The sequence below is a fragment of the Chiloscyllium punctatum genome, chromosome 6 (assembly GCF_047496795.1).
Source record: "Chiloscyllium punctatum isolate Juve2018m chromosome 6, sChiPun1.3, whole genome shotgun sequence".
In the NCBI taxonomy this organism is placed as follows: Eukaryota; Metazoa; Chordata; class Chondrichthyes; order Orectolobiformes; family Hemiscylliidae; genus Chiloscyllium; species Chiloscyllium punctatum.
In genome coordinates, this window is record NC_092744.1 from 82379489 (window position 1) to 82403915 (window position 24427).

General features: G+C 57.2%; 1 protein-coding gene across 1 annotated transcript in view; it reads right to left on the minus strand.

Annotated features, from left to right (window-relative positions):
• LOC140478446 (unconventional myosin-VIIa-like) overlaps window positions 1-24427 on the minus strand; it is a 531053-nt gene that overhangs the window by 66028 nt on the left and 440598 nt on the right. Inside the window, exons 33-38 of the mRNA XM_072571711.1 lie at window positions 21443-21596; window positions 16343-16498; window positions 14758-14863; window positions 14560-14673; window positions 8454-8541; window positions 8255-8361 (exon numbers count right to left, since the gene is read on the minus strand). Coding sequence (XP_072427812.1) covers window positions 8255-8361; window positions 8454-8541; window positions 14560-14673; window positions 14758-14863; window positions 16343-16498; window positions 21443-21596 — 725 coding nt within the window. The remainder of the gene's footprint in view (window positions 1-8254; window positions 8362-8453; window positions 8542-14559; window positions 14674-14757; window positions 14864-16342; window positions 16499-21442; window positions 21597-24427) is intronic.

Sequence of the window (24427 nt, forward strand, 5' to 3'; positions counted from 1 at the left end):
ACTCCCCTGTGGTCACAGTCACTCCCCTATGGACACGGTCACTCCCCTGTGGGCACAGTCACTCCCTCTGGACACGCTCACTCCCTTGTGGTCATGGTCACTCCCCTCTGGACATGGTCACTCCCTTGTGGACACGGTCACTCCCCTGTGGACACGGTCACTCCCCTGTGGGCACAGTCACTCCCTCTGGACACGCTCACTTCCTTGTGGTCATGGTCACTCCCCTCTGGACATGGTCACTCCCCTGTGGTCACAGTCACTCCCCTGTGGACTCGATCAGTCACTCCCCTGTGGACACAGTCACTCCCCTATGGACACGGTCACACACCTATGGACCTGGTCACCCCCTTGTGGTCATGGCCATTGCCCTGTGGACACGGCCACTCCCCTGTGGACATGTTCACTCCCCTGTTGTCATTGTCACTCCCCTGGGGACACAGTCAGTCCCCTGAGGAATTGGTCACTCCCTAGTGGTCATGGTCACTCCCCTGTGGGCACGGTCACACCAATGTGGTCATGGTCACTCCCTCTGGACACGCTCACTCCCTTGTGGTCATGGTCACTCCCCTGTGGACATTGTCACTCCCGTGTGGTCATGGTCAATCCCCTGTGGACACGGTCACTCTCCTGTGGACACGGTCACTCCCCTGTGGACTTGGTCAGTCACTTCCCTGTGGACACAGTCACTTCCCTGTGGACATGGTCACTCCCCTGTGGTCATGGTCATTCCCCTGTGGACACAGTCAATCCCCTGATGGTCATTCCCCTGTGGATATGGTTACTCCACTGATGGTCACTCCCATGTGGACATGGTCACACCCCTGTTGTCATGGTCACTCCCTTGGGGACACGGTCACTCCCATGTGGACACGGTCACAGCCCTATGAACCTGGTCACTCACCTGTGGGCATGGTCACCCCCTTGTGGTCATGGCCATTTCCCTGAGGTCACGGCCACTCCCCTGTCGACACGGTCACTCGCCTGTTGTCACTGTCACTCCCCTGGGGACACGGTCAGTCCCCTATGCAATTGGTCACTCCCTTGTGGTCATGGTCACTCCCCTGTGGACACGGTCACTCCCCTGTGGACACGGTCACTCCCCTGTGGACATGGCCACTCCCCTGTGGTCACAGTCACTCCTCTGTGGACACGGTCACTCCCCTGTGGGCACAGTCACTCCCTCTGTATACGCTCACTCCCTTGTGGTCATGGTCACTCCCCTCTGGACACGGTCACTCCCCTGTGGACACGGTCACTCCCCTGTGGACATGGCCACTCCCCTGTGGTCACAGTCACTCCCCTGCGGACACGGTCACACCCCTGTGGGCACAGTCACTCCCTCTGGACACGCTAACTCCCTTGTGGTAATGGTCACTCCCCTGTGGACACGGTCACTCCTCTGTGGACACGGTCACTCCCCTGTGGGCACAATCACTCCCTCTGGACACGCTCACTCCCTTGTGGTCATGGTCACTCCCCTCTGGACACGGTCACACACCTATGGACCTGGTCACTCCCCTGTGGGCATGGTCACCCCCTTGTGGTCATGGCCATTGCCCTGTGGACACGGCCACTCCCCTGTGGACATGGTCACTCCCCTGTTGACATGTTCACTCCCCTGTTGTCATTGTCACTCCCCTGGGGACACAGTCAGTCCCCTGAGAAATTGGTCAATCCCTAGTGGTCATGGTCACTCCCCTGTGGACACGGTCACACCCATGTGGTCATGGTCACTCCCTCTGGACACGCTCACTCCCTAGTGGTCATGGTCACTCCTATGTGGGCACGGTCACACCCATGTGATCATGGTCACTCCCTCTGGACACGCTCACTCCCTTGTGGTCATGGTCACTCCCCTCTGGACACGGTCACTCACCTGTGGACATGGTCACACCCCTGTGGTCATGGTCACTCCCCTCTGGACACGCTCACTCCCTTGTGGTCATGATCACTCCCCTCTGGACACAGTCACTCCCCTGTGGACATGGTCACTCCCCTGTGGACATGGTCACTCTCCTGTGGAGATGGTCACTCCCATGTGGACACAGTCACTCCCTTGTGGTCACGGTTACTCCCCTGTGGACATGGTCACTCCCCTGTGGACATGGTCACTCCCTTGGGAACATGGTCACTCCCTTGGGGACATGGTCACTCCCATGTGGACACGGTCACAGCCCTATGAACCTGGTCACTCACCTGTGGGCATGGTCACCCCCTTGTGGTCATGGCCATTCCCCTGAGGTCACAGTCACTCCCCTGTGGACACGGTCACTCCCCTGTGGGCACAATCACTCCCTCTGGACATGCTCACTCCCTTGTGGTCATGGTCACTCCCCTCTGGACACGGTCACACACCTATGGACCTGGTCACTCCCCTGTGGGCATGGTCACCCCCTTGTGGTCATGGCCATTGCCCTGTGGACACGGCCACTCCCTGTGGACATGGTCACTCCCCTGTTGTCATTGTCACTCCCCTGGGGACACGGTCACTTCCCTGTGGACTCGGTCACTCACCAGTGGTCATGGTCACTCCTATGTGGGCACGGTCACACCCATGTGGTCATGGTCACTCCCTCTGGACACGCTCACTCCCTAGTGGTCATGGTCACTCCTATGTGGGCACGGTCACAGCCATGTGATCATGGTCACTCCCTCTGGACACGCTCACTCCCTTGTGGTCATGGTCACTCCCCTCTGGACACGGTCACTCACCTGTGGACATGGTCACACCCCTGTGGTCATGGTCACTCCCCTCTGGACACGCTCACTCCCTTGTGGTCATGATCACTCCCCTCTGGACACAGTCACTCCCCTGTGGACATGGGCACTCCCCTTTGGGCACGGTCACTCACATGTTGTCATGGTCACTCCCTTGTGGACATGGTCACTCCCCTGTGGAGATGGTCACTCCCATGTGGACACAGTCACTCCCTTGTGGTCACGGTTACTCCCCTGTGGACATGGTCACTCTCCTGTGGGCATGGTCACTCCCCTGAGGACACGGTCACTCCCCAATGGGCTTGTCCACTCCACTGTGGACTCGGTCACTCCCATGTTGTCATGGTCACTCCCCTGTGGACACAGTCAATCCCCTGTGGACTCGTTCATTCACTCCCCTGTGGACACAGTCATTTCCCTGTGGACATGGTCACACCCCGTTGTCATGGTCACTCCCCTGTGGACACGGCCACTCCCTTATGGTCACGCTCACTCCCCTGTGGACACAGTCACTCCCATGTGGACACGGTCACACCCCTATGGACCTGGTCACTCACCTGTGGGCATGATCACCCCCTTGTGGTCATGGCCATTCCCCTGAGGTCACGGCCACTCCCCTGTGGACATGGTCACTCCCCTGTCGACACGGTCACTCGCCTGTTGTCATTGTCACTCTCCTGGGGACACAGTCAGTCCCCTATGGAATTGGTCACTCCCTTGTGGTCATGGTCACTCCCCTGTGGACATGGCCACTCCCCTGTGGTCACAGTCACTCCCTGTGGACACGGTCACTCCCCTGTGGGCACAGTCACGCCCTCTGGACACGCTCACTCCCTTGTGGTCATGGTCACTGCCCTCTGGACATGGTCCCTCCCCTGTGGACACGGTCACTCCCCTGTGGTCATGGTCATTCCCCTGTGGACACAGTCACTCCCCTGATAGTCATTCCCCTGTGGATACGGTCACTCCACTGATGGTCACTCCCATGTGGACATGGTCACACCCCTGTTGTCATGGTCACTCCCTTGGGGACACAGTCACTCCCCTCTGGAATTGGTCACTCCCCTGTGGACATGGCCACTCCCCTGTGGTCATTGTCACTCTCCTGTGGTCATGGTCACTCCCCTGTGGACATCGTCACTCCCCTGTGGACAGGGTCAGTCACTCTCCTGTGGACACAGTCACTCCCCTGTTGTCACTATCACTCCCTTGGGGACATGGCCACTCCCCTGTGGTCACAGTCACTCCCCTGTGGACATGGTCACACCCCTGTGGTCATGGTCACTCCCTCTGGACACACTCACTCCCTTGTGGTCATGGTCACTCCCCTCTGGACATGGTCACTCCCCTGTGGACATTGTCACTCCCGTGTGGTCATGGTCAATCCCATGTGGACACGGTCACTCCCCTGTGGACTTGGTCAGTCACTTCCCTGTGGACACCGTCATTTCCCTGTGGACATGGTCACTCCCCTGTGGACCCGGTCACTCCCCTGTGGACCCGGTCACTCCCCTGTCGACACGGTCACTCGCCTGTTGTCATTGTCACTCCCCTGGGGACACGGTCAGTCCCCTGTGGAATTGGTCACTCCCTTGTGGTCATGGTCACTCCCCTGTGGACATGGCCACTCCCCTGTGGTCACAGTCACTCCCCTATGGACACGGTCACTCCCCTGTGGGCACAGTCACTCCCTCTGGACACGCTCACTCCCTTGTGGTCATGGTCACTCCCCTCTGGACATGGTCACTCCCTTGTGGACATGGTCACTCCCCTGTGGACACGGTCACTCCCCTGTGGGCACAGTCACTCCCTCTGGACACGCTCACTTCCTTGTGGTCATGGTCACTCCCCTCTGGACATGGTCACTCCCCTGTGGTCACAGTCACTCCCCTGTGGACCCGATCAGTCACTCCCCTGTGGACACAGTCACTCCCCTATGGACACGGTCACACACTTATGGACCTGGTCACCCCCTTGTGGTCATGGCCATTGCCCTGTGGACACGGCCACTCCCCTGTGGACATGGTCACTCCCCTGTTGACATGGTCACTCCCCTGTTGTCATTGTCACTCCCCTGGGGACACAGTCAGTCCCCTGAGGAATTGGTCACTCCCTAGTGGTCATGGTCACTCCCCTGTGGGCACGGTCACACCCATGTGGTCATGGTCACTCACTCTGGACACGCTCACTCCCTTGTGGTCATGGTCACTCCCCTGTGGACATTGTCACTCCCGTGTGGTCATGGTCAATCCCCTGTGGACACGGTCACTCTCCTGTGGACACGGTCACTCCCCTGTGGACTTGGTCAGTCACTTCCCTGTGGACACAGTCACTTCCCTGTGGACACGGTCACTCCCCTGTGGACTTGGTCAGTCACTTCCCTGTGGACACAGTCACTCCCCTGTGGTCATGGTCGTTCCCCTGTGGACACAGTCAATCCCCTGATGGTCATTCCCCTGTGGACACAGTCACTCCCCTGATGGTCATTCCCCTGTGGATACGGTCACTCCACTGATGGTCACTCCCATGTGGACATGGTCACACCCCTGTTGTCATGGTCACTCCCTTGGGGACACGGTCACTCCCATGTGGACACGGTCACAGCCCTATGAACCTGGTCACTCACCTGTGGGCATGGTCACCCCCTTGTGGTCATGGCCATTCCCCTGAGGTCACGGCCACTCCCCTGTGGACATGGTCACTCCCCTGTCGACACGGTCACTCGCCTGTTGTCACTGTCACTCCCCTGGGAACACGGTCAGTCCCCTATGGAATTGGTCACTCCCTTGTGGTCATGGTCACTCCCCTGTGGACACGGTCACTGCTCTGTGGACACGGTCACTCCCCTGTGGGCACAATCACTCCCTCTGGACACGCTCACTCCCTTGTGGTCATGGTCACTCCCCTCTGGACACGGTCACACACCTATGGACCTGGTCACTCCCCTGTGGGCATGGTCACCCCCTTGTGGTCATGGCCATTGCCCTGTGGACACGGCCACTCCCCTGTGGACATGGTCACTCCCCTGTTGTCATTGTCACTCCCCTGGGGACACGGTCAGTCCCCTGAGAAATTGGTCACTCCCTAGTGGTCATGGTCACTCCCCTGTGGGCACGGACACACCCCTGTGGTCATGGTCACTCCCTCTGGACACGCTCACTCCCTTGTGGTCATGGTCACTCCCCTCTGGACATGGTCACTCCCCTGTGGACATTGTCACCCCCATGTGGTCATGGTCAATCCCCTGTGGACACGGTCACTCTCCTGTGGACACGGTCATTCCCCTGTGGACTTGGTCAGTCACTTCCCTGTGGACATGGTCACTCCCCTGTGGTCATGGTCATTCCCCTGTGGACACAGTCACTCCCCTGATGGTCATTCCCCTGTGGATACGGTTACTCCACTGATGGTCACTCCCATGTGGACATGGTCACACCCCTGTTGTCATGGTCACTCCCTTGGGAACATGGTCACTCCCTTGGGGACACGGTCACTCCCATGTGGACACGGTCACACCCCTATGAACCTGGTCACTCACCTGTGGGCATGGTCACCCCCTTGTGGTCATGGCCATTCCCCTGAGGTCACGGTCACTCCCCTATGGACATGGTCACTCCCCTGTCGACACGGTCACTCGCCTGTTGTCATTGTCACTCCCCTGGGGACACGGTCAGTCCCCTGTGGAATTGGTCACTCCCTTGTGGTCATGGTCACTCCCCTGTGGACATGGCCACTCCCCTGTGGACATGGCCACTCCCCTGTGGACATGGCCACTCCCCTGTGGACATGGTCAATCCCCTGTGGACTCGGTCACTCCCCTGTGGACTTGGTCAGTCACTTCCCTGTGGACACGGTCACTCCCCTGTGGTCATGGTTATTCCCCTGTGGACACAGTCACTCCCCTGATGGTCATTCCCCTGTGGGTACGGTCACTCTACTGATGGTCACTCCCTTGTGGACATGGTCACACCCCTGTTGTCATGGTCACTCCCTTGGGGACACGGTCACTCCCCTCTGGAATTGTTCACTCCCTTGTGGACATGGTCACACCCCTGTTGTCATGGTCACTCCCTTGGGGACACGGTCACTCCCCTCTGGAATTGGTCACTCCCTTGTGGACATGGCCACTCCCCTGTGGTCATGGTCACTCCCCTGTGGACATCGTCACTCCCCTGTGGACAGGGTCAGTCACTCTCCTGTGGACACAGTCACTCCCCTGTTGTCATTGTCACTCCCTTGGGGACACGGTCACTCCCCTGTGGTCATGGTCACTCCTCTGTGGACATGGTCACTCCCCTGTGATCATGGTTATTCCCCTGTGGACACGGTCACTCCCCTGATGGTCACTCCCCTGTGGACATGGTCACTACCCTGTGGTTATGGTCACTCCCCTCTGGACATGCTCACTCCCTTGTGGTCATGGTCACTCCCCTGTGAACACAGTCACACCCCTGTGGACACGGTCACTCCCCTGTTGTCACGGTCACTCCCCTGTGGACACGGTCACTTCCCTGTGGACTCGGTCACTCACCAGTGGACATGGTCACTCCCCTGTGGGCACAATCACTCCCCTGTGGACAAGGCCACGCCTCTGTGGTCATGGTCACTCCCTTGTGGACACGGTCACTACCCTGTGAATATGGTCACTCCCTTGTGGACATGGTCACACACCTGTGGACACGGTCACTCCCCTGTAGTCATGGTCACTCCCCTGTGGACACGGTCACTACCCTGTGAATATGGTCACTCCCCTGTGGTCATGGTAATTCCTCTGTGGATACGGTCACCCCCCTTATGGTCATTCCCCTGTGGATACGGTCACTCCACTGATGGTCACTCCAATGTGGACATGGTCACTCCCCTGTTGACTTGGTCAGTCACTCCCCTCTGGACACGGTCACTACCCTGTGGTCATGGTCACTCCCCACTGGACACCCACACTCCCTTGTGGTCATGATCACTCCCCTCTGGACACAGTCACTCCCCTGTGGACATGGTCACTCCCCTGTAGACATGGTCACTCTCCTGTGGTCATGGTCACTCCCCTGTGGACACGGTCACTCCCCTGTAGACATTGTCACTCTTCTGTGGTCATGGTCACTCCCCTGTGGACACGGTCACTCTCCTGTGGTCATGGTCACTCCTCTGCAGGCTTGGTCACTCCTCTGTGGGCTTGGTCACTCCCCTGGGAACTCAGTCAGTCACCCCCCTGTGGGCACAGTCACTCCCCTGTGGTCACAGTCACTCCCCTGTGGTCATGGTCACTCCCTTGTGGACACGTTCACTCCCCTGTGGACACAGTCACTCCCTGTTGTCATGGTCACTCCCATGTGGACACGGTCACTCCCTTGTTGACTTGGTCAGTCACTCCCCTGTTGTCATGGTCACTCCCTTGGGGACATGGTCACTCCCCTCTGGAATTGGTCACTCCCCTGTGGACACGGACACTCCCCTGTGGACACGGTCACTCCCCTGTGGTCATGGTCACTCCCCTGTGGTCATGGTCACTCCCCTGTGGACACGGTCAATCACTGACCTGTGGGAAATGGAACACAATATCTGCTTTGAGGTCTCTGCCAGGAACGACATTGAGCCACAGTTTTCTCACAAATAGCACCTTGTATGTCACTGAGACAGATGTACCTAGAGGGTAACAGGGAAATCCAGTGTTAGCACACAGACTGCAGGAGCTCTCCCCTTCCCCAACGGCAGTGTAACCTCGGAGGGACACTTACCGGACTTCACTGGCTTCTCTTTCTTGTACCAGTCAGTCACTTGCCTCACATGATCAAAGAAAAAATCTCCTTCAGGGAAGCTCACTACCTGAAACCACAAGAGTCCACATCAGAGCGATCTCAGTGAAACACGTGGATCAGACCCCGCCCCACCCCCCCACTCCCCCACTCCCCAATCCGAGACACTGCAGCAGTAAAGCCCCCGGTCACCGTGGGCAAGGCCGAGAATCACTTGGCCACTGAGGAGCAAGAACCAATTCCAGTCACAGCACTTCCTGAACACCACAGGTACGGCACATCAGTGATCAGAAAACTGGCTAAAAGGTAATGGCCTGCTGGTGTGGTGGTGGTGGTACTGTGGGTGCTGGTGGTACTGTGGGTGCTGGCGTGGTGGTGGTACTGTGGGTGCAGCCGTGGTGTTGGTGTTAGTGTTGGTCTTGGTGTGGTTGTGCTTTGATATGGGTGTGGGAGTGGGTGTGGGAGTGGGTGTGGGAGTTGGAGTGGGTGTGAGAAGGGGTGTGGCTGTGGGCGTGGGAGTGGGAGTAAGTGTGGGAGTGGGAGTGCGTGTGGGAGTGGGAGTGGGAGTGGGAGTGGGAGTGGGAGTGGGAGTGGGAGTGGGAGTGGGAGTGGGAGTGGGTGTGGGAGTGGGAGTGGGAGTGGGAGTGGGAGTGGGAGTGGGAGTGGGTGTGGGAGTGGGAGTGGGAGTGGGAGTGGGAGTGGGAGTGGGTGTGGGAGTGGGTGTGGGAGTGGGAGTGGGTGTGGGAGTGGGAGTGGGTGTGGGAGTGGGAGTGGGAGTGGGAGTGGGAGTGGGAGTGGGTGTGGGAGTGGGAGTGGGTGTGGGAGTGGGAGTGGGTATGGGAGTGGGAGTGGGAGTGGGATTGGGAGTGGGAGTGGGAGTGGGAGTGGGAGTGGGAGTGGGAGTGGGTGTGGGAGTGGGAGTGGGAGTGGGAGTGGGAGTGGGTGTGGGAGTGGGAGTGGGAGTGGGAGTGGGTGTGGGAGTGGGAGTGGGAGTGGGAGTGGGAGTGGGTATGGGAGTGGGATTGGGAGTGGGATTGGGAGTGGGAGTGGGAGTGGGTGTGGGAGTGGGAGTGGGAGTGGGAGTGGGAGTGGGAGTGGGTGTGGGAGTGGGAGTGGGAGTGGGAGTGGGTATGGGAGTGGGATTGGGAGTGGGATTGGGAGTGGGTGTGGGAGTGGGAGTGGAAGTGGGAGTGGGAGTGGGAGTGGGTGTGGGAGTGGGAGTGGGAGTGGGAGTGGGTGTGGGAGTGGGAGTGGGAGTGGGAGTGGGAGTGGGTATGGGAGTGGGATTGGGAGTGGGATTGGGAGTGGGTGTGGGAGTGGGAGTGGGAGTGGGAGTGGGAGTGGGAGTGGGTGTGGGAGTGGGAGTGCGTGTGGGAGTGGGAGTGGGAGTGGGAGTGGGAGTGGGAGTGGGAGTGGGTGTGGGAGTGGGAGTGGGAGTGGGAGTGGGAGTGGGAGTGGGTGTGGGAGTGGGAGTGGGAGTGGGAGTGGGAGTGGGAGTGGGTGTGGGAGTGGGTGTGGGAGTGGGAGTGGGTGTGGGAGTGGGAGTGGGTGTGGGAGTGGGAGTGGGAGTGGGAGTGGGAGTGGGAGTGGGTGTGGGAGTGGGAGTGGGTGTGGGGAGTGGGAGTGGGTATGGGAGTGGGAGTGGGAGTGGGATTGGGAGTGGGAGTGGGAGTGGGAGTGGGAGTGGGAGTGGGTGTGGGAGTGGGAGTGGGAGTGGGAGTGGGAGTGGGTGTGGGTGTGGGAGTGGGAGTGGGAGTGGGTGTGGGGAGTGGGAGTGGGAGTGGGAGTGGGAGTGGGTGTGGGAGTGGGTGGGATTGGGAGTGGGATTGGGAGTGGGAGTGGGGTGGGTGTGGGGGTGGGAGTGGGAGTGGGAGTGGGAGTGGGAGTGGGTGTGGGAGTGGGAGTGGGAGTGGGGGTGGGTATGGGAGTGGGATTGGGAGTGGGATTGGGAGTGGGTGTGGGAGTGGGAGTGGAGGTGGGGTGGGAGTGGGAGTGGGTGTGGGAGTGGGAGTGGGAGTGGGAGTGGGTGTGGGAGTGGGAGTGGGAGTGGGAGTGGGAGTGGGTATGGGAGTGGGATGGGGTGGGATTGGGAGTGGGTGTGGGGGTGGGTGTGGGAGTGGGAGTGGGGTGTGGGTGTGGGAGTGGGTGTGGGTGTGGGAGTGGTGTGGGTGTGGGAGTGGGGAGTGGGGTGGGAGTGGGAGTGGGGTGGGGTTGGGGTGGGGGTGGGAGTGGGGGTGGGAGTGGGGTGTGGGAGTGGGTGGTGGGTGGGTGTGGGGTGGGGGTGGGGTGGGAGTGGGTGTGGGAGTGGGTGGGGGTGGGATTGGGGTGGTGGGGTGGGTGTGGGAGTGGGGTGGAGGGTGGGGTGGGAGTGGGTGTGGGTGTGGGGTGGGGTGGGGGTGGGTGTGGGGGTAGGTGTGGGGTGGGTTGGGGTGGGTGTGGGGATGGGGGTGGGTGTGGGGGTGGGGTGGGGTGGGGTGGGGTGTGGGGTGGTGTGGGGGGTGTGGGAGTGGGATGGGTGTGGGTGGTGGGTGGATGGGGTGGGTGTGGGGTGGGGTGGGGTGGGTGTGGGGTGGTGTGGGTGGTGTGGGGTGGGTTGGGTGTGGGGTGGGTGGGGTGGGGGTGGGAGTGGGTGTGGGGGTGGGGTGGGGTGGGAGTGGGGTGGGTGGGTTGGGGTGGGTTGGGGGTGGGTGTGGGAGTGGGGTGGGGGTGGGGTGGGGGTGGGTATGGGGTGGGTTGGGTGGGGTTGGGGTGGGGAGTGGGAGTGGGAGTGGGAGTGGGTGTGGGAGTGGGGTGGGAGTAGGAGGTGGGTGTGGGGGTGGGAGTGGGGTGGGGTGTGGGGTAGGTGTGGGGTGGGTTGGGAGTGGGTGGGTGGGTGTGGGGTGGGGGTGGGAGTGGGGGGGTGGTGGGGTGGGGGGTGGTGGGGGGGTGTGGGGGTGGGGTGGGGTGGGTGTGGGGTGGGGTGGGGTGGGTGTGGGGTGGGATGGGGTGGGTGGGAGTGGGTGGGGTGGGTGGGGGAGTGGGAGTGGGGTGGGGTGTGGGGTAGGTGTGGGAGTAGGTGTGGGAGTGGGTTGGGAGTGGGTGTGGGAGTGGGGGTGGGTGTGGGAGTAGGTGTGGGGTGGTGTGGGGGTGGGTGGGTGTGGGGTGGGGTGGGGTGGGTGTGGGAGTGGGAGTGGGTGGGGGTGGTAGTGTGAGTGGGTGTGGGAGTGGGATTGGGGTGGGTGTGGGAGTGGGAGTCTGAGTGGGTGTGGGGTGGGGATTGGGTGTGGGAGTGGGTGTGGGAGTGGGTGTGGGAGGGGGTGTGGGAGGGGGTGTGGGAGGGGGTGTGGGAGGGGGTGTGGGAGGGGGTGTGGGAGTGGGAGTGGGAGTGGGCGTGGGGGGGGTGTGGGAGTGGGCGTGGGAGTGGGCGTGGGAGGGGGTGTGGGAGTGGGAGTGGACGTGGGAGTGGGAGTGGGAGTGGGTGTGGCTGTCGGAGTGGGAGTCTGAGTGGGTCTGGGAGTGGGTGTGAGAGTGGGAGTGGGTGTGGGAGTGGGTGTGGGAGTGGGTGTGGGAGTGGGAGTGGGTGTGGGTGTGGGTGTGGGAGTGGGTGTGGGAGTGGGTGTGGGAGTGGGAGTGGGAGTGGGTGTGGGAGTGGGAGTGGGAGTGGTAGTGGGAGTGGGAGTGGGTGTGGGAGTGGGTGTGAGAGTGGGTGTGGTAGTGGGATTGGGTGTGGGAGGGGGAGTGGGAGGGGGTGTGGGAGGGGGTGTGGGAGTGGGGAGTGGGAGTGGGAGTGGGGGTGGGTGTGGGAGTGGGTGTGGGTGTGGGAGTGGGAGTGGGTGGGGGAGTGGGAGTGGGAGTGGGATTGGGTGTGGGAGGGGGAGTGGGTGTGGGAGGGGGTGTGGGAGGGGGTGTGGGAGGGGGGTGTGTGAGTGGGAGTGGGAGTGGGAGTGGGGGTGGGTGTGGGAGTGGGTGTGGGAGTGGGAGTGGGAGTGGGTGTGGGAGTGGGTGTGGGAGTGGGAGTGGGAGTGGGAGTGGGAGTGAGTGTGGGTGTGGGATTGGGTGTGGGAGTGGGATTGGGAGTGGGAGTGGGTGTGGGAGTGGGAGTGGGAGTGGGAGTGGGTGTGGGAGTGGGAGTGGGAGTGGGTGTGGGAGTGGGAGTGGGTGTGGGAGTGGGAGTGGGTGTGGGTGTGGGGTGGGTGTGGGAGTGGGTGTGGGTGTGGGAGTGGGTGTGGGAGTGTGTTGGGAGTGGGAGTGGGTGTGGGAGTGGGAGTGGGATTGGGAGTGGGTGTGGGTGTGGGAGTGGGAGTGGGAGTGGAATTGGGAGTGGGAGTGGGAGTGGGAGTGGGAGTGGGTGTGGGTGTGGGAGTGGGTGTGGGAGTGGGATTGGGAGTGGGAGTGGGTGTGGGAGTGGGAGTGGGTGTGGGAGTGGGAGTGGGTGTGGGTGTGGGAGTGGGTGTGGGAGTGGGATTGGGATTGGGAGTGGGAGTGGGAGTGGGAGTGGGAGTGGGAGTGGGTGTGGGAGTGGGAGTGGGAGTGGGTGTGGGTGTAGGAGTGGGAGTCTGAGTGGGTCTGGGAGTGGGTGTGAGAGTGGGGGTGGGGGTGGGAGTGGGAGTGGGTGTGGGTGTGGGAGTGGGAGTGGGTGTGGGTGTGGGTGTGGGTGTGGGAGTGGGAGTGGGTGTGGGTGTGGGTGTGGGTGTGGGTGTGGGAGTGGGTGTGGGTGTGGGAGTGGGAGTGGGTGTGGGAGTGGGAGTGGGATTGGGAGTGGGTGTGGGAGTGGGAGTGGGAGTGGGAGTGGGTGTGGGAGTGGGAGTGGGAGTGGGAGTGGGTGTGGGTGTGGGTGTGGGAGTGGGAGTGGGTGTGGGAGTGGGTGTGGGTGTGGGAGTGGGAGTGGGTGTGGGAGTGGGAGTGGGAGTGGGAGTGGGTGTGGGAGTGGGTGTGGGAGTGGGAGTGGGTGTGGGAGTGGGAGTGGGTGTGGGAGTGGGAGTGGGTGTGGGAGTGGGAGTGGGAGTGGGAGTGGGTGTGGGAGTGGGTGTGGGTGTGGGAGTGGGAGTGGGAGTGGGTGTGGGTGTGGGAGTGGGAGTGGGTGTGGGAGTGGGAGTGGGAGTGGGTGTGGGAGTGGGTGTGGGAGTGGGTGTGGGTGTGGGTGTGGGTGTGGGAGTGGGAGTGGGAGTGGGTGTGGGAGTGGGTGTGGGTGTGGGAGTGGGTGTGGGAGTGGGAGTGGGTGTGGGAGTGGGTGTGGGTGTGGGAGTGGGAGTGGGTGTGGGAGTGGGAGTGGGAGTGGGTGTGGGAGTGGGAGTGGGAGTGGGTGTGGGAGTGGGTGTGGGTGTGGGAGTGGGAGTGGGTGTGGGAGTGGGAGTGGGTGTGGGAGTGGGTGTGGGTGTGGGTGTGGGTGTGGGAGTGGGAGTGGGAGTGGGTGTGGGAGTGGGAGTGGGTGTGGGTGTGGGAGTGTGTGTGGGAGTGGGAGTGGGAGTGGGTGTGGGAGTGTGTGTGGGAGTGGGTGTGGGAGTGGGAGTGGGTGTGGGAGTGGGTGTGGGGTGTGTGTGGGAGTGGGTGTGGGAGTGGGAGTGGGTGTGGGAGTGGGTGTGGGAGTGGGAGTGGGTGTGGGTGCGGGAGTGTGTGTGGGAGTGGGAGTGGGAGTGGGTGTGGTTGTGGTAGTGGGTGTGATGTTGGTCTTTGTGTTGGTGTGGGTCTGGGTGTGGGTTTTTGTGTTGGTGTGGGTCTGGGTGTGGGTCTTTGTGTTGGTGTGGGTCTGGGTGTGGGTTTCTGTGTTGGTGTGGGTCTGGGTGTGGGTTTCTGTGTTGGTGTGGGTCTGGGTGTGGGTTTTTGGCATCAGTGCAGTCCCAGACTAGGTCGCAGTGTCACACATCCCTCCGCCATGACTTCCAAGCAACACTTGGCTCTACTTTACCCGGAATACCCACAGCCCAAAGCAGGTAAATTGTAAATATCCAAGCTGTGCCCTGGAGCTCAGTCTCTGAGTGAGTGCCCTTAAAGACAGGGTCCGTTTGGATGAACTCCATCAAACGCTGAGCTGGAACTTTCCATGGTTTTGATTTTCGCCCTGTTTCCTGAACAGACCCGAGTGCAGTGAGATTAAGGAGCTGTTTTTTACCTTGTCCCCAACCTGAATGAAGAGACTGAGTCCTTCTGCAGAGCAGAGGTTTAAATGCTTGGTGATATTTTCAGACAGGTCCTTAGCCTTGGTGCTGGTGAGGATCTCAAACGCCTGTGAGGGTAAGAGAGGACACGGGAATGAGTGTCGACCCAGTGAGAGGCTGGGAGACCGCCTAAGGGCCGGATAACCACTGACCTCATCGGTGCCATTGGGGAAGTAGATTTTGTGCAGGATTTTGGTGCTTCGGCACTGAATAGCCTCGACTTCCAACTGGTGAGGGAGATTCTTCCGAGCTCCGCATCTGTCAGTGCAAACAGCAACCACCAGGTCAGTCCATGGGTCATCCAGGGCCCGTACACACACAGCCTGAACCAGTATCTCCACACGTGAACAATTAACACGTGTGCAGCGAGGTGTATGTTCACATACAAACATGGCACAAATCTATGTTCATGAACATGCATGTGTACACACATCTATGTGCTCACATATGTACACACGGATGGTGCCCACACGCCAAGATATACCCTTCACATTCCAGCCCTCATTCTGACTCGTTCATCTCTTAATTCAGCCGCTTCAGCAGTTCTGGCCCCACTGAAACCTGCTGTTCCCATTGGTGGATAATTCTAGTCTCTGGACAGTTACGATGCACCCAATTTCCTTCTTGCCTTGTGGGAGTGCAGCGATTTCCTCAGGGCCCTCGGACTCTCTCCCAGCTTCCTGCTGGCCCTCATATCCATGATCATTCGGGGGCCGTGTGGTTTGTACAGCTGGCATTCCCACAGCGAGAGGACAACAGAAACGAGGCAGAGGAGAGAGAGAGAGAGAGAGAGAGAGAGAGCATGGCTGAAACCATGTCCAGCTTCACCAGCAGTACCTTCAGGCTCATGCTGAAGGACTCTGTCCTTTAAAAAACAATATTTCTATCATCACTCCATTCCCCTGTGGTGGTGTATTACATTGGAGTGACTTGCTGGGCCATTTCGGTGGACAGTCGAGAGTTACAAGAACTGGGAGCAGGAGTAGGCTGTCTGGCCCCTCCAGCCTGTTCCACCACTCAGTAAGATCACGGCTGGTCTTTTCATGGCCTCAGCCCCACTTACCCGCCTGCTCACAGTAACTCTTAATTCCTTTTACTGTCCAAAACATCTGACTATCTTTGCCTCAAAAACATTCAATGAGGTGGCTCGACTGCTTCACTGGGCGGGGAATTCCCCAGATTGACAGCCCCCTGGGAAAAGACGTTCCTCCTCAGCTCAGTCCCAAATCGGTTCTCCCCCCAACCCCATCATTCTGAGGCTACGCCACCCTTCGTTCTGGGAAACGATGGCTGTGGGTCTGGAGTGACGTGTGGGCCAGACCCACTAAGGATGGTAGTTTCCTTCCCCGAAGGACATTAGTGAACCAGATTTTATTTTTGTTACGGTCAATGTTGGATTGCAGGTCATTTTCAGTCTCGAGCTCACTCCCAGATTTACTAACTGGATGTACATGCCAACGACTGCTATGGTGGGGTTTGAACCTTTGCCCCCTGAATATTAGCCTGGAACTCTGGATTAATTCCATGATAGTCACTAAGAGTGCCTCTCCCAGTGGACAGTTCACTGAAGGGTCAAACCACAGTCCTTTTAAGACACAAATATTCAACTGTTCACAGTCAGGGCTAATGGCACTGTCGTTTGAACTGTCCTGACATTCCCCCTTTCGGTACATTGACCAGCCAGGGGTGAATGATCTGACGCAGAGCGCTCACAATGCGACGATTCGGTCACCGTACCGTTCCAGCTTGTATAATCTCTGGAGGCAGTCCCCTGCCAGGCTCTCTGACCGGCGAGTCTCCAGGAACCTCTTCACATGGGGCAGCAGCACCTTACCGGGTGAGAACAGCCCCGTGCAAAGCCAGAGGAGCTGCCAGCCATTCTCCACGCTGTAGCTGAGAGGTGGAAGCAGAGAGAGAGAGAGAGAGGCAGCCGTCAGCATTTCAATTCAAACTCACATTCGCTGTTCATTGTCCGTCCTTAACTGCCCCCTTTCCCACCCCAGCCCAGGGGTCCTTGACAAAGGTGGAGTGTTTGGAGAGAGCATGGAGCCTGTGTTGCATTGCCCTCGGTGATAGACCTGGGGAAAAGTGCTGGTGTAACACTGACTCTTTCCCCTCGACCTGTTCCCTTTGAGAACAGTTCCAGCTGGCACCATGAGGCTGGACAGATTTACCCTCGTACCAGAGACCAGAGGGTCTGCCACGGGTGTTACCATCTGCAATGGGACATATTCCAGGGCTTCGTACAAAAATTAGAAAAGAGAGAAAGGCCATTCAGCCCCTTCAGACTCCTGCACCATTCGGTAAAGCTCCACACCATTTTCCAACACTATCGCCCTACCCCTGGATCGTGAGTGAGCTTCCACTGCTCTCTGGGCTAAAGAATTCCAAAGATTCACCAGATTCTGAGGCGAATTCCACTTCATCTCAGTCCTAAGCAGCCCACTCCTTATCCTGACACTGCACCTCCTGGTTCCAGAAGATCAATGAAGGGGAAACACTCTCGATCTACCTGGTCAATCCCTGTCCAAGGTCTGTGCAAGATTCACTCTGGGATTCCCTGCCCTCATCTGATCTGCCCCAGGCTCAAATCATTGGTTGCCTGATGTGTCAATTCTCACAGCAATCAGCCAATCAAAAGGTAGCAGGCTCTCCATTGCCCAATGGGATGGCTCCTGATGGTCAACAGCGTTTTATTTCCATTCCTGGTTCTTTAAGCATCCCATAATTTTACTTCTGCCTTTCCCACAATGCTGTCTAGTAGATTAACCTTGAATTCCTTGAATCGTCAAGATAAAGTCACCCCTTTATAAAGTGCCTCGAATACTGTAAAATGCTTCCAAACTGATCAGAGGCAGAGATGAGGATGGGACTGGACAGATAGGTAGCAGCCGGAATGTCGGGGGAAACTCAGGGATGAGGTTAGACATTGGGAATTGGAAACTGTAATTGTATGTGACCTGGGGAGAGCAGTGACGCAGTGACGAACTGGGGAGATGATGTGTAGACTGGGTGACCGCTTTGCAGAACATCTACATTCTTCCCTCAAAACCTCCCAGCTGCCTGCCACTTCAACACTCCAGCGTCTCTGGTCCCCGGCCAGCATCTCTGTCTCGGTGCTTGCTGTGGTGCTCCAGTGAAGCTCAGCACAAACTGGAAGAACAGCACCTCATTTTCCTCCCGGGGACCCTGCAGCCTTCAGGAATCAACATCGGGCTTCAAGATTTGAGAGCATGACCACCTCCTTCCTCGCCTGTTACCCATCCCCACACCCTAGGTCCTACAAGGAGACTCCCTACAGCATGGAAACAGGCCATTTGGCCCAACAAGTCCACGCCAACCCTCCAAAGAGTAACCCACCCAGACCCATTCCCCTACCTTACTAGTCTACATTTGCCACTGAATGCACCTAACCTGCACATCCCTGAACACTATGGACAAGTTAGCATGCACCTAACCTGCACATCTTTGGATTGTGGGAGGAAACCCATGCAGACACACTGAGAATGTGCAAACTCCACACAGACAGTCGCCCAAGGCTGGAATCGAACCTGGGTCCCTGGCGCCGTGAGGCAGCAGTGCCAACCACTGAGGCATCGTGCCAACCTGATGTGACATGGATTGCCCTCAGCACAGCCAACCCATTTTCACCCAATCCCAGACCCCATTATCTTCAACCGAGCTGCTCTTCTTAGAGTCATAGAGATGTACAGCATGGAAACAAACCCTTCAGTCCAACCCATCCATGACAACCCAAGATCCAAAATTAATCTAGTCCCATTTACCAGCACCTGGCCCATATCCTTCCAAACCCTTCCTATTTATATACCCATCGAGATGCCTCTTAAATGTTGCAATTGTACCAGCCTCCACCAGTTCCTCTCACAGCTCATTCCATACACGTACCACCCTCTGTGTGAAAAAGTTGCCCCTTAGGTCTCTTTTATATCTTTCCCCTCTCACCCTAAACCTATGCCCTCTAGTTCTGGACTCCCCAACCCCAGGGAAAAGAACTTGTTTATTTACCCTATTCATGCCCCTCATAATTCTGTAAACCTCTATAAGGTCACCCCTCAGCCTCCAACACTCCAGGGAAAACAGCCCCAGCCTGTTCAGCCTCTCCCTGTAGCTCAGATCCTCCAACCCTGGCAACATCCTTATAAATTTTTTCTGAACCCTTTCACGGTCCATAACATCTTTCCGATAGGAAGGAGACCAGAATTACACACAATATTCCAACAGTGGCCTAATGAATGTCCTGTACAGCCACAACATGACCTCCTAACTCCTGTACTCAATACTCTGACCAATAAAGGAACGCATACCAAACGCCTTCTTCACTATCCTATCTACCTGCGACTCTACTTTCAAGGAGCTATGAACTTGTACTCCAAGGTCTGTTAGTTCAGCAGAACTGCCCAAGACCTTATCATTAAGTGTGTAACTCCTTCCTTTCCATAATGCAGCACCTCACAATCATCTAAATTAAACTCCATCTGTCACTCATCAGCCCATTGGCCCATCTGATCAAGATCGCATTGCATTCTGAGGTAACCTTCTTCGCTGTCCATTACACCTCCAATTTTGGTGTCATCTCTAAAGTTACTAACTATACCTCTTATGTTCATGTCCAAATCATTTATATAAATGATGAAAAGTAATTGATCCAGCACCGATATTTGTGGCACTCCACTGGTCACAGGCCTCCAGTCTGAAAAACAACCCTCCACCACCACCCTCTGTCTTCTACCTTTGAGTCAGTTCTGTATCCAAATGGCTAGTTCTCCCTGTATTCCATGAGATCTAACCTTGCTAACCAGTCTCCCATGGGGAACCTTGTCGAACACCTTATTGAAGTCCATATAGATCACATCCACCGCTCTGCCCTCATCAATTCTTTTTTACTGCCTCAAAAAACTCACTCAAGTTTGTGACACAAAGCCATGTTGACTATCCCTAATCAGTCCTTGCCTTTCCAAATACATGTACATCCTGTCCCTCAGGATTCCCTCCATCAACTTGCCCACCACCAAGGTCAGGCTCACCGGTCTATAGTTCCCTGGATTTTCCTTACCACCCTTCTTAAATAGTGGCACCACGTTTCTTCCTGCTTACTGTCAACAGTCCCTAACCTTTCCATTCTCTCTACATCTGATTTCCATGCCCACTTACCCACTCACACATTCCCCACTGCCCCATGCCCCCCTCCCCAGTCCTCAGCATATAAACCACTTTCTCCCAAACTTCCATCAGAACAGTCACTGGACTCGAAATATTAACTGCCTTTTCCCTCCACTGCCAGATCTGCTGAGTTTCTCCAGCACTTTCAGAAGCAAGTAGGGTTGGGGGGGGGAGGGTTTGAAAGGAGTTGTGGCTGGTGACTGATTTTGTAAAAATTTACTCGCGGGAGGTGGGTGTTGTTGGCTGGGCCAAGGTTTATTACCAGTCCCTAATTGCCCTCGAGAAGGGGGGTGGTGAAGTACACCAAGACTGCATTACCTGTGATTGATACAAAGGGTGTAGACCGTCCAGGTGAGATAGCAAGATGCAAGGGGGGTTGCTAATGTGACTAATGGGGGGACAAATTAACCTGACAATGTGAGAGAGAGGGTGTGAAGAGGAGAAGGGAGAAAATACAAAAAAAAGAAAGGGGTGGGAAAGAGGGGAACTAGAAACAAAGAATGAGCCAGACAACATGCACAGACTTATGGCTGCAGAAAGACCAAACTCATGATGGATGTGGGAAGCAAAGGGTTAACAGAGTTCATGGAGTTAAATTATGATCCTCTCTCTTGATCTGTCATCTGACCAACATGAGAGACACAAACATAATTAAAGGAAGAGACGCTAATGTTCCTGAAACTGCTGTGTAAATATCTGCCACAACTGAAACTTGCAAGAGACTTCTCTTTGTTAGAGACTCTTCCCTGTTTGTGCTTGAATAAATGTCACATTTTCTACACAGCTCTGCATCTGGAGTGGGGACCAACACACTCAGTACAGTGAGGGTTGGAGATGTGCAGTCCCCACAGCGTTTGTCACTTTATCTGCAGCCAGATTATAAACTTGTGGTAAATCCTGTAAAAGAGTGGAGCTAAATTCTACAAGGTGCCTTCATATCACCCACCTTGCCCTTCAAATGCACTATCACACACAAGCACATACACAATCTCTCTCTCTCATAGATACACATTCACTATCACACAAACACATACACAGACACACACAGACACAAACTCTCTCACAGATACTCATTTATTCTGTCACACATACGCACACACACGTTCTCTCACTCACACATTCTCACACAGACACAATCTCTCTCTCGCACAGATACACTCTCTCAGACACACATTCTCACACACATACACACAAACTCTCTCTCATAGATACACATTGACTCTCTCTCTCACTCACACACACATTCTCACACACTCTCTCTCACACACATGCACACTGTCACTCACACTATCACATGCACACTCACCCCCACACACTATCACATGCACACTCACCCCCACACACTATCACATGCACACTCACCCCCACACACTATGTCATACACACTCTCACTCACACACCCACACACTCTAACTCACACACTATCTCATAAACACTCTCACTCACTCACTCTCTTTCGTACACACACACTCTCTCTCTCTCTCTCTCTCTCTCACACACACACACACTTGTGCACACATTGTCTCACACACAGTCTGTCTCTGGCACCCAGTGACATGGGGAAGAGACGAATGCCCCACTGCAGAGAGACCCTCTCAGACTGATGCAGTGTAGATGAAGGAGGGTTTCAGGCAGTTCTCTGATTTGAGAAAGTACCTGTTTTTATTGTCGGTCAGCTGCTTCACAATCTGACAGTAGATTTCGTCCCGTAGTAACTCCTCCTGGAGAGCTCCAGAGAATATCACATCGGTGAGCTCAGTGCCAGGCTGGACCAGCCTTCCTGGGTAATCCCCCATATACTTCATTATGGGTGAGAGCGGGTTAAGGAAATGAGAGGGATGGAACAAGCCACAATCGGTCAGGACGGAGCTCATGTGTTTTGATTGGGGAAGCCTGGTTTTCTGGGGCCTAGCTGATGGTTGTCTGAGATTACACACCCCCTGCACCAAGATGTGGAATCTTCACATTTCCCGACCCCAGCCTTCAGACAGCGAGCACACTCCAGATCCCCCATATTCAGCTGGTACACAGTATCACTCCAAAATATTCACTGCCTCTGATTAAAACCAGGGAAGGCAGGGCACCAGTCAGCTCCTAAAGCTATGGAACTCAGTCGTGACTGGCCTGGCCACGCTGTAACACTCAGCACTCTCTCATAAACAAAGATCTGGTGATGTCTATGTTGACATTACCAGCTCCATCGGCATTGTGGGGCAGAGTCACTGCCTTTTGTGTGAGGTGACTCGCTCGCTGACATCAGCCCTCCAGCCCAGATTCTGAGGTGAACTACCCAGACAGCCTGGGGAGCAGAACCCAGCTCTGAAGATGATTCATACTGGACACAAAATACTAACTCTTGTTACTCTCGCCATAGTTGCTGCCAGACCTGCTGAGCTTCTCCAATTAACTCTGTCTGTATTAACACAGTCTGACCTGTGTATCGGCCTGTGTTTACACAGTCTGCACTGTGTATCAACCTGTGGTTACACAGTCTGGATTGTGTATCGGCCTGTGGTTACACAGTCTGGTCTGTGTATCAGCATGTGTTTCCAATATCTGGGCTGTGTATCAGCCTATGGTTACACTGTCTGAGCTATCAACCTGGGCTGGATATCAATCTGTGGTTACACAGTCTGGGCTGTGTCTCGGCCCGTGGTTACACAGTCAGGACAGTGTCTCGGCCCGTGGTTACATAGTCTGGGCTGTGTCTCGGCCCGTGGTTACACAGTCTGGGCTGTGTCTCGGCCTTTGGTTACACAGTCTGGGCTGTGCCTCGGCCTGTGGTTACACAGTCTGGGCTGTGTCTCGGCCTGTGGTTACACAGACTGGGCTGTGTCTCGGCCTGTGGTTACACAGTCTGGGCTGTGTCTCGGCCCGTGGTTACACAGTCTGAGCTGTGTCTCGGCCCGTGTTTACACAGTCTGGGCTGTGTCTCGGCCTGTGGTTACACAGTCTGGGCTGCGCCTCGGCCTTTGGTTACACAGTCAGGACAGTGTCTCGGCCCGTGGTTACACAGACTGAGCTGTGTCTCGGCCTGTGGTTACACAGTCTGGGCTGTGTCTCGGCCTGTGGCTACACAGACTGGGCTGTGTCTCGGCCTGTGGTTACACAGACTGGGCTGTGTCTCGGCCCGTGGTTACACAGTCTGGGCTGTGTCTCGGCCTGTGGTTACACAGTCTGGGCTGTGTCTCGGTCCGTGGTTACACAGTCTGAGCTGTGTCTCGGCCCGTGTTTACACAGTCTGGGCTGTGTCTCGGCCTGTGGTTACACAGTCTGGGCTGTGTCTTGGCCTTTGGTTACACAGTCTGGGCTGTGTCTCGGCCCGCGTTTACACAGTCTGGGCTGTGCCTCGGCCCGTGTTTACACAGTCTGGGCTGTGCCTCGGCCCGTGGTTACACAGTCTGGGCTGTGCCTCGGCCTGTGGTTACACAGTCTGGGCTGCGCCTCGGCCCGTGGTTACACAGTCTGGGCTGTGCCTCGGCCCGTGTTTACACAGTCTGGGCTGCGCCTCGGCCTTTGGTTACACAGTCAGGACAGTGTCTCGGCCCGTGGTTACACAGTCTGGGCTGCGCCTCGGCCTTTGGTTACACAGTCTGGGCTGTGTCTCGGCCTGTGGTTACACAGTCTGGGCTGTGTCTCGGCCTGTGGTTACACAGTCTGGGCTGTGTCTCGGCCTGTGGCTACACAGACTGGGCTGTGTCTCGGCCTGTGGTTACACAGACTGGGCTGTGTCTCGGCCTGTGTTTACACAGTCTGGGCTGTGCCTCGGCCCGTGGTTACACAGTCTGGGCTGTGCCTCGGCCTGTGGTTACACAGTCTGGGCTGCGCCTCGGCCCGTGGTTACACAGTCTGGGCTGTGCCTCGGCCCGTGTTTACACAGTCTGGGCTGCGCCTCGGCCTTTGGTTACACAGTCAGGACAGTGTCTCGGCCCGTGGTTACACAGTCTGGGCTGCGCCTCGGCCTTTGGTTACACAGTCAGGACAGTGTCTCGGCCCGTGGTTACACAGTCTGGGCTGCGCCTCGGCCTTTGTTTACACAGACTGGGCTGTGTCTCGGCCTGTGGTTACACAGTCTGGGCTGTGTCTCGGCCTGTGGTTACACAGTCTGGGCTGTGTCTCGGCCTGTGGTTACACAGTCTGGGCTGTGCCTCGGCCCGTGTTTACACAGTCTGGGCTGCGCCTCGGCCTTTGGTTACACAGTCAGGACAGTGTCTCGGCCTGTGGTTACACAGACTGAGCTGTGTCTCGGCCTGTGGTTACACAGTCTGGGCTGTGTCTCGGCCTGTGGCTACACAGACTGGGCTGTGTCTCGGCCTGTGGTTACACAGTCTGGGCTGTGTCTCGGCCTGTGGTTACACAGACTGGGCTGTGTCTCGGCCTGTGGTTACACAGTCTGGGCTGTGTCTCGGCCTGTGGTTACACAGACTGGGCTGCGCCTCGGCCTTTGGTTACACAGTCTGGGCTGTGTCTCGGCCTTTGGTTACACAGTCTGGGCTGTGTCTCGGCCTTTGGTTACACAGTCTGGGCTGTGTCTCGGCCTTTGGTTACACAGTCTGGGCTGTGTCTCGGCCTTTGGTTACATAGTCTGGGCTGTGTCTCGGCCCGTGTTTACACAGTCTGGGCTGCGCCTCGGCCTTTGGT